Source organism: Salvia splendens, chromosome 3 (genome assembly GCF_004379255.2).
Source record: "Salvia splendens isolate huo1 chromosome 3, SspV2, whole genome shotgun sequence".
Taxonomy (NCBI): Eukaryota; Viridiplantae; Streptophyta; class Magnoliopsida; order Lamiales; family Lamiaceae; genus Salvia; species Salvia splendens.
This window is the reverse complement of record NC_056034.1, coordinates 41,431,984-41,441,792: the sequence shown is the minus strand read 5'-3', so window position 1 is coordinate 41,441,792 and position 9,809 is coordinate 41,431,984. Positions and strand designations below refer to the sequence as shown.

Here is a 9,809-nt window from a genome sequence, read left to right as displayed (position 1 = left end):
CTTGACGTCGACACAAACGTGGCGACGGAGCATCGACAAGCGGCACCGTCGCGTCGAGACCGATCGGAACGGAGGATGACGAGGAGACCCGTGCGGTATGGCGATTTTGTCCCTCGTTAAGTAGGTGTCCTTCATTAGTTAGGATCCTTAATTAGTTAGAATCCTTTTTTGATTAGTTAGAATCTTTTTATTAGTTAGAATATTTTAGTTACCGTAATTAGCTTAGGAAATTAGTTATAAATAGGGCGTCTATTTCATTCTTTTCCTCAAGAAATAAAATACCTTTTTGCAATTTATCGTTCTTTCCTTCGTGCACAAAGCACGAACCCTAGAATTTGACGCCGGATTGATCGACGGGCAAAGCTCCCGCGACGTTCGACGCGATTTCGTATCGTTCCGGAATTTTAATCATAACAGCTGATGAGAGCAACTTCCCTAAACTTGAGCACCTTATTGTAAAAAAATGTCATGAGCTAGAGGAAATCCCCAGTGCCATCGGAGATATCGCAACTATCCAAGAAATTGAAATACATGAATGTGGCGCTTCAGTAGCAGAGTCAGCGCATCAAATTAAGAAGGTGCAGATGGAAGAGTCCGGGAACGACGACCTCAAAGTGTGTATACGTTAATAATGTTCCAAAAAATCAAAAAAGCATGCTCCATTTGTTTATATGCAGTATACTCATAAATATTGTTACTGCCCTTGCATCATTGGTATTATTTTCTAGCAGCTTCTTCATAAATTTTTCTATGGTTTTTCTATTTTATTCAATATACATGCTCTGTTCCGTTAGAAATGAAACGTTTTCTTTTTTGGTTGTCATATTAAAAATGAAACGGTTCTTAAAACAGAAATGACATCATTACTACTTTATTTCTCTTTATTAACTCACAAAACGATACTACATAAAATCTCATGCCAAAAAGCAAATGTTTCATACACTATTTAATAGTTTGTTTTCTTTTCCCTGTTTTTCAGTTTTACATTTTCTATTTTTGCAAAATATTCTTTTTAGTAGTATAATTACAAAATTCTACTATGTTATATATTTATAGTAGTTTTTGTATTGAAATAACATATTCTGCATATTGGCTTATTTACTAAAATTTCTCTATGTTTTTATTATGGACTTTGAGAAGATTAAATATGTAAATATATCATATAATGTAAATAAATTTAATTTAAACTATTCTTTTTGTTCTTAAGAAATATGTATTTGATTAATTATTTTTTTTTAACTAAACGCAGGCAGAGCCCGAAAACAAAACAAAACTACCAAATATAAGAAACGCATATTCTATCATGCAACAACCAACTACGGAGCTCCATAGGGACTGTTTCTAACACATGCATTCATCTATCAATCCTATAAGCATAATGTGACATAAAGTCAGCAGGAAAACTCCCTTCTCTGTGCACGTGTTGTACCACCAATGAATCAAAACCCTTTAATATTTTTCATTTCACATACACCCTTTAATTTTTCTCTCTCGTTATTCATTTACTATATTTCTTACAACTCCCTACTGCTAACATCTTTCGGCAAAACTAACATAGAAAAATATCTAAGACTTAGGTCCCCAAACATAAAATCCCTGGTTTAATGACTGTTCGTAAGTTATTATTTTGGAATTTTAGTTAGACATTAACCAAACTACCCGGCAAAAGATAATTTAGCCACCACAATATTTTAGTTAGACATTAACCCAACTACCGGGAAAAAGATAATTTAGCCACCACAATATTTTATTGTTTGTTCACACGAAACAACCAAATGCACCTAATATATTATGGATTATGGAGTTTGTAATAATGACAAACCGTCCTAGTTATATTGTGAAACATATTTTATCAGTTAATATTATAAAAGTGAGTAATTTTACTCTACAAAACTAATACGGATTTCTCAAATGAGTTTCAGGAACAATGTTTTTTGTTATATTCAAGCAATATGGATATACTTCAAACTACAACCACCCTTATAAAATTATAGCCAACTACCCAATTAATTATTCAATAAAATAAGTATTATTGACCTCAAGGTCATCACTAAGAAATTTCAAATGATCAACAAACTGTGATCATTTTTTATTTGCAACAAGCTTTGTTCCTTGCTGTGTTTTGCTTGTGAGAAACAGATCTAAAAAATGGCATACAATCTTCAATCACTCATCACCATCATCCAACGAATCCTTAATCCTGAAGAATCACTTTGGATTGTTGATGGCAACACACCACAACTCCAATCCCTTCTCCAAAAAGCTGAATCTCTGCTTCACATTCTTGAAAAGTCTTCCCTCGCCAATATACCAATTAATTTGGAGAGCCGAATCAGAGATGTTTCATATAAAGCTGAAGATATTATTGAATCACACATTGTTCGAAAAATGCTTTCCACCACTCGAGGCACAAGGCTTACTTTCTCCACACCATATCTACAGAGAGTATTACAACAGCTTGATTCTGCAACGGAACAAGTTGTGAAGCATGTCGAGGGCAAGGCACACTCTACTGGCCTTTCATCATCGAGTGGCGCTTCTTCTTCGCATGATCTATCACCAAATGTGCAGCAAACAATGCAACAACTTCAATCTGTTAAGCTTGAGGAGGTGGACGAAATTAAGATGCCGGTTGCTGTACCTTTGTCGAGCTCCAAGAACAATTTGGTTGGAGTTGATGCAGATATGTTGCAGTTGAAGGATCGACTTACAAATATGCAGACCAAGCTGGAGATCATCCCTATTACTGGGATGGGTGGCATAGGTAAGTCCACTCTTGCTCGAAATCTTTATGATGATCCACTCGTTATTTCCCACTTTGATTATCGTGGTTGGGCTGCAATTTCACAACTCCCCAATATGCGAGATATTCTGTTAAGTCTTCTTCGTCGCCCAAATGAAAAGATTGATGATGAACTAAATGGATGTAATGAAGATGAGTTGAAAGATATACTGTATAAGAGGTTGTTTGGGCGCAAATACATGATTGTGTTAGATGATATATGGAGCACCAAGTTCTGGGATGAGATAAGGATGTATCTCCCAAACAACAATAACGGGAGTCGAGTTGTGATCACGACCAGGGAATCTCATGTAGCCCAATATGTTGTAAACTCCAAGAGTTTACATCATGACATGCAACTGCTTAATAAGGATGCAAGTTGGGATCTACTTCGCCAAACTGTATTTGGAGAAGAGGATTGCCCTCTTGAATTACAAGAGATAGGAACTATGATTGCGAGTGAATGCGGTGGGCTTCCTCTTGCCATTCATGTGATAGGAGGGCTATGGTCAAAGGTCGAAAGATCAAAAGATGTGTGGGAGCAGATTTCAACAGATGTAAAAGCTTCCATAGTTAAATCAGATGAGCGGTTCTCCAATATACTCTCCTTGAGTTATAACCACTTACCCATTTACTTGAAACCGTGTTTCTTATATATGGGAGCTTTTCCAGAAGATAACGAGATTAAGGGATCTAGACTTACGAGACTATGGATAGCTGAAGGATTTGTGAAATCTAATGGTGATAAGAGTTTGGAGGAAGTGGCTAAGGATTACTTAAATGCACTCGTGCAGAGGAATCTACTTGTGGTTACACGAGAAAGGTCTAATGGGGAACCAATGAGTTACTCAATGCATGATCTTTTGAGGGATTTATGCATAAGGAAAGCTAATGAGGAGAAGTTTTTACACGTTAAGGATTCCATGCGGCGTGTAAGTGTTGAGTCATCATATGAAATGGATGATGTGTGTGCTTCACCACAATTAATGTCACTTGCCCGATCTTTTATATGCACTAATGATAAGATTAATATATCTCCTGTTTTTGGCTTATTAAGATTAGTTAGGGTGTTGGATATAATGGGTATGTTATTGGAGGAGTTCCCACAAGAAATTTTACAACTTGTGAACCTACGCTACTTAGCTATCAACTGCTCTTCGAGGTTACCTAAGGGAATATCAAGATTGCACAATCTGCAAACCTTGATTTGTCCACACTTTATGCGCTATGTGACATCTGAATTATGGGATATGTATGAGCTAATACATATTAAGATGAAGGGGAAAATAATCCAAATCAGGAAGATAAAATTTGAGATCAAGAAGCTGCAGACTCTTAGCACTGTGTTGATAACTCCTAAGTTGATTAGTTGTGGCTTTTTTGAAGGAATACCAAATATCATTAAGTTGGGAATCTATTATGAAGACTCACCAAACATTGAAGTTGATCTTAGCCATCTTCACAAGCTCGAAATATTGCATTGCCAATCTCGATTGGATAAAGATGGTAGCCGTTTTCTGCACAAACTTAGATTTCCATCTAATCTTAGAAAGTTAAGTCTTTGTAGTTGTGTAGTATTTAGGAGTTTGTTGACAACTCTGTGTACACTACCAAATCTGGAAGTGCTGAGAATATATAAATGTGTATTTGAAAGAGAGGAAGAGGAAGAGGAAGAGGCAGAGGAAGAGCAAGAGGAAGAGGAAGAGGAAGAAGAGGCAGCGGCAGAGGAAGAGAAAGAAGAAGAGGCAGAGAAAGAAGAAGAGGCAGAGAAAGAGGAAGAAGAAGAGGCAGAGGAAGAGTGGGAGGCGACAGAAGGAAGTGAATTCCGCTCACTGTTATTCCTACAGTTAGAATCCTTAAATCTGGTGCACTGGAAAGCTGATGAGACCAACTTCCCTAAACTCCGGGAGCTGTTTGTACTCGAATGCTATAGGCTAGAGGAAATCCCCAGCGCCATTGGAGATATCCCGACTCTCCAAGAAATTAGTATTTATGAATGCGGCGCTTCTATAGTGGCCTCGGCACAACAAATTCTAAAGGTGCAGCAAGAAGAGTACGGCAACTTCGACCTCAAATTGAATATACGTTAGAAGTTCGACCCCAAAAGGTAAATATGGTGCTCAATTTGTGACTATACTATTTGTTCCTTACTATTCTTTTCCCCCTTGCATAGTTGGTTTATTTATTTTTTTGATTACAACTTGTGATGTACTGTCGTTCGTATGGTGTAACGATTCGAATATTTTCAACCACACGCAAGAAATCACTCTTTGTTTGTGTTAAAATCTCTTAAATTTTGTCAATCTATGTGGTCCATTTCTAATAGTTTGAGCTGAATGTATGTTGTGTAATGAAATGTGTATAGATTTATAATTGTTAGACTTGTCTAGCTATGTATTAGTATGTAGTTTTTCCTCAAATCTGATAGCAAACGGCCTGTGTTTTTCAGTTTCTGCCATTGTTACATTGCTTGCAATATGCTCCTAAACATCTCCTGGTCCCTGCCAATGTTTCTTGCTTGTTACTAGTACTATTTTCAGCTTGTGTTATAATTTTGTGGGTGATTTTTCATCTTGTGTCAGAAAGCTTGAATTAATGCAAAAATTGAATTGATTTAGGTTTTATTGCTGCAAGTTTTGGTGGTGTTTGTGAGCGAGAAAGCGATCAGAGGGAGAAGATGCAAAGGGTGATATGCTAGCTATTTGTGGGATTTTAGTTGTACCTCTCATTCCATAACTATTTTTGGGATTTTAGTTTGTGATTGTTTTTGTTTTTTGGTTGTTATAAAATAAGAGAGATAGTAATTTAAATAAAATAAGTATAAAAATAAGTGAGTGGAGAATATTCTCTTAAGTTTAAGTTTAGCTTAGATGTTAGTATTACTTTAACTTAGTATTACTTGTACCATGGGATTTCAGTGAAGAGAGTTTTTCAGTACATATATATGCAATATTTTGTGATTTGGTGTGTGTTGAGTGATAATAATTGGATCCCAATATCTCAGAAGCTTACCTTTGCTGATTTATATAGCTCTTGGGATAAAGTTGGGTGTGCATGAACGGCAAACTTTATGTCCTGTGAGGTACCAATATACAAGCATAAGTGATATTCCAGACTTTTCAAGATTGCTAACTTTGAGCATTCCCATACCTGGACTCTGGTTCCTAGTGCAATAGCATTAGATGCTTCGTGTATGAGGTCTGCAGCGTGCATCCCGAAAATGTGAACGCCAAGAATTTCACCGGTGTCAGGTCTGTATATCAGCTGCATAAAAAGAAAAGGTTTATCCATGAAATGCTAAAAAATTGAAAAATAAAAATCGTGAACATTCCGATTCCTGTTCATGGTATATGAGGGATAAGGAAAATATGAGGGATAACAGCATTCCGATTCCTTGAGCGCTGGGCGAGCATCAATTTAGCATTTGCATCACCAATGCAATGCAGTACAGGTGTGAGATCAAGTGTTGTGTAAAACACAATAGAGGTTGTTGTAAACAGTTTCCAGTGACAAATACATGACCAACTAACCAGGTTTCCATCTGCATCAATCACTCTCATGCGCTCATCAACACGAACAAATCCCCTTTGTGTCTCCACATTGTCAAGACAGACCGTCTTTTATACTTTCAGACTGATAAAGTGAAAATTCATTCAGTGTACTGTAAACAGTGCAATGCACAGTCTATGAGAAACTGAACCATAATACGATCTCCGGTAGGGATCGTGTCTTAGCAAGACTTTTGAGTTTGTCTCTTTGCCTTTCTCGATGATCTCTTTTATGCCATGGTCGTGGTCATCCTTTTTGGGGTGGCATGTTGAGGCAATCTTGATGACACAACCACCATCACCACCCTTATCGAATTTTAAAATATAGGATACTGATTCGAGATCTTCTCCTAAAATACCACCTTCGATCAAATTGTACTTGAACACATGATTTTCCTCGTCCAATTCTACAATCTTGTGCTTTGCCGGCTTCATATCACTTCCTTCCAATTACAATTCAAATTTCTTTTAGAAAAAAATGTTTACCATTACTACATAAAAAAAATCGTTTTTATCATAGAAAAAACAATTATTTTACCTTCTGCAAAAGTAACAAGCGTGACACTCCCAACTCCTCCATCTCCCTCTATAGTTTCAAAGCTTTTAAAGAAATTGGGTATAACTTTGGGCATGAGTTTGTCTGCATCAACCACAAAAGCTTTAAACAATTTTTGTGGTGGGAGTGAGCAGCTGATTTCTTGATCAACCGTAATTGGTGCCATGATTAATAAAAATTGATGAAATTATGAATAAGTAGCTAGCTAAATTAGTTGTGTTTTGTGCGGCAAGGGAGTATCTGATGTGTAATTTTAGGTCTTTTTAAATCAGAATAGATATGCACTTAAGTTCACAAAATTATCCCTAATATTACCACTTCACTGCAAGAGTACAGCTTTGTGTGTAGTAATTTAAGGTGTCGATCCACATGGAAGGTAAGTTCGTTTAACTCCAAATAAATAAAAATAACAGTAAAGATGAATATTTTTGTTTGAAGTTTGTTTTCTGAAAATAATGAAAAATAAAGTTGAATTTAAATTAACACAAGTGAGACAATTGTTACTCCAAACACTTGTAAACAAGACATGGATTAATCATATGCATTCAATTCTATCTCATACGTTCGGGACAATTTAACATAAATCAACATGCAAGCACTAATCATGCTAAACATCAACTAGTCAAAGAATAGCTAAACACTTAGGGGTCGTTTGATAGCCTGCATAGCCAAGAAATAGATTAGTATCTAGTTATTTTCGTTCATTTGATACCCTTGTTGGGCCACCATATCAGCCCGTTTTTGTACTCTGGCCCGCATAGGCCCGCAGATTGAGCAACAAATGCACAGATTATTATCTTGGGCTGTTTTTTTGGATAAATAAGCTGCATCAATTATTGGACCCACAAAAGGCACGCAAATTTCATTCTTCCACTTGGTGGTTTCTCAAATCTTCCCACATACGCCATTTTTGAGTTCATTTGCTCTCAAACCCTAGCTTCAAATTCAATTGTGCATCTCAGTTGCATCTCAGGTTGGAGGCGATGGCGGTGGGGCCGGGAACGCGGCGGTGGTCGCTCCGCAGCTTGACGAAGATGAAGATGAGGAGCAGGGAGGGCTCCGATGGCAGAGATGTTGAGGAGGTATTGGATGTTGTCGTGCCACGCGTCCTCGATGCTCCCGTCTCCGTCGTCGGAGGGCGAGAAGGCGGTGTCCGCCATGAACGGCGGCGACAGCGTAGGGTTCATGGCGAGAAGCGGAGATTCAGCGCCTTTGAATTGGGAATCGAATGATCGGAATTCGATAAATATTGAATTCTGATTTGCAATTCATCCGAGGGTTATGGATCCTTTCAAATTGGGATTTGGATTGGAAGATGTCGGACTATAATTCTTTGTTTCTGATTAAATATAAAATTTAAATAAAATACTAGTATTTGAAAATGTTTATAATCGCTAGAGGGTGAAATCCAACAATCCAACCCAAGTAATAAGATTATTAATGAAGGTTTTTTCTTTTTATTTATTTTATTAGTTTGATCAAAATCTTTATTTTTTAAGTTTATATCAAATAGTAAAAAAAAGGTATGAAATTCATAATTATAAAAATATGTCTGAAAAATCGTAAAGTTTAGACTGTTTTCATTATTTTATGATGGAAAAAATTATATGGTTACATTTTTGGTTTTTTTATAGACAACATTTTCTAATTTATTGATTTGTAGTATATGGTTGTAGCATATCATGATTTTTCGATAATATGTATCAAACAATGACAAAAGAATAAGTAGGCAATATATCTTGCCTATCAAACGGCTGTTAGTGATAACAAATATTGGCCAACGGGCCCTCCATTCCTTGATTACTAACTGGGCCCCTTTTATCCTCCATGGGCTATCAAACAAGTCCTTATTCTTTAAACCAAATTCAATAATCCTAAGAACCTTACGAAAGCGCGAGATTCAAAGTACAGAATTACCACCACAATCCATCTCAATTCAAGCTAAAGAGGCATTAAATCAAGACTTCATCATTATCACTAAGGATGCACCTAAAGTAATAAATTCATTCAATCAAATAAGTAATAATAACGAACATGAGATAAAAACGAGCATAGAATAAATCACGATATCAAAATGTCATATTACGTGTTTGGAGTAACACAAGATTCTTAGCCTAACATAATTAAACCAGGAACAATGATAAATGGAGATAAAACCCTAGAAACCATGGAGTAAATTTGGAGTAGATGATAGCGGAAATTTTCTCCTTTCTCTTCTCTCTTAATTTCCTCACGCTAAATCTAGAGCTTCTGCGGTTTTCTTTTTCTCCTCAATTGCTCAATGCTCTGTTTCTCTCTGTGTCGTCTGCTCAAAAAAAGTGGCGTCACTGGTGCTGCCTTCTTACTCCCCCTTTTTATATGAACGTTTTTATTTCCTTTCCTCAAAATAGGTCACACAGTATTGGGCTTCTTTCATTTTGCAAATAATTGATGGGCCCCCCTTTATATAATTTTGCCAATAAACATGGTTGCTCCACGTGATGCATTGCATATACACATACAAATTTTCATAAATCTCTGTGCCTAACTACGTTCTCACATAATTGCAACACATTCGATGCGCGTCCAGCTACATAACAAATTCATTTAGATCATAAATTGAAGTGTGCTTGTTGTTGTCCATGCAGGAGGAGTTGTGTTCATCCAAAATTTGCTATCCACCCACACGTAAATCATTCTACATGAAAATATGTCAATTAATATAAAATAATTAAACTTCAATAATTAATTAATAGATGATTTTCATATAAAAATCAGGAGAAATCTTTGAGTATAATTAGCACTATTTGATTTACATCAGTATCTATTTATAAGTGAAGAATTGGAATCATATTTTGTCATCATCTTTTTTACGAGAATAATTTGTTTGTATTTTTTTATTGATAGTCGTCTCTGGGTCGGTTTGATTAGTTAGACATTTTCT

General features: G+C 36.3%; 2 protein-coding genes across 3 annotated transcripts; one reads left to right on the top strand and one right to left on the bottom strand.

Annotated features, from left to right (window-relative positions):
• Positions 1 to 1,963: 1,963 nt before the first annotated feature.
• Positions 1,964 to 5,779, top strand: LOC121796415 (putative late blight resistance protein homolog R1B-16). Its single transcript, XM_042195280.1, has 2 exons — positions 1,964 to 4,889; positions 5,401 to 5,779. Exon 1 carries the CDS (start codon positions 2,149 to 2,151, stop codon positions 4,870 to 4,872), a length of 2,724 nt encoding a protein of 907 aa, XP_042051214.1. The 5' UTR covers positions 1,964 to 2,148; the 3' UTR covers positions 4,873 to 4,889; positions 5,401 to 5,779.
• LOC121796416 (dihydrolipoyl dehydrogenase 2, chloroplastic-like) lies at positions 2,735 to 7,514 on the bottom strand. 2 transcript variants are annotated; one of them, XM_042195282.1, is made up of 5 exons: positions 6,869 to 7,514; positions 6,313 to 6,773; positions 5,933 to 6,046; positions 5,795 to 5,857; positions 2,735 to 2,836 (listed from the first exon to the last, which is right to left on the bottom strand). In XM_042195282.1, exons 2-5 carry the CDS (start codon positions 6,340 to 6,342, stop codon positions 2,807 to 2,809), a joined length of 237 nt encoding a protein of 78 aa, XP_042051216.1. In that variant the 5' UTR covers positions 6,343 to 6,773; positions 6,869 to 7,514; the 3' UTR covers positions 2,735 to 2,806. The 2 variants fall into 2 exon arrangements, with proteins under 2 accessions (XP_042051216.1, XP_042051215.1); XM_042195281.1 differs by lacking the exons at positions 2,735 to 2,836; positions 5,795 to 5,857; positions 5,933 to 6,046 and having other exon boundaries at positions 6,178 to 6,773.
• Between the last annotated feature and the right edge of the window lie 2,295 nt (positions 7,515 to 9,809).

Excerpts from the sequence above, each read along its gene's own strand:
- LOC121796415 (XM_042195280.1), top strand. The coding sequence starts at position 2,149 with ATGGCATACAATCTTCAATCACTCATCACCATCATCCAACGAATCCTT.
- LOC121796416 (XM_042195281.1), bottom strand. The coding sequence starts at position 7,052 with ATGGCACCAATTACGGTTGATCAAGAAATCAGCTGCTCACTCCCACCA. Across the intron at positions 6,774-6,868 it reads GCTTGTTACTTTTGCAGAAG|GAAGTGATATGAAGCCGGCA; the intron begins GTAAAATAATTG and ends TGTAATTGGAAG.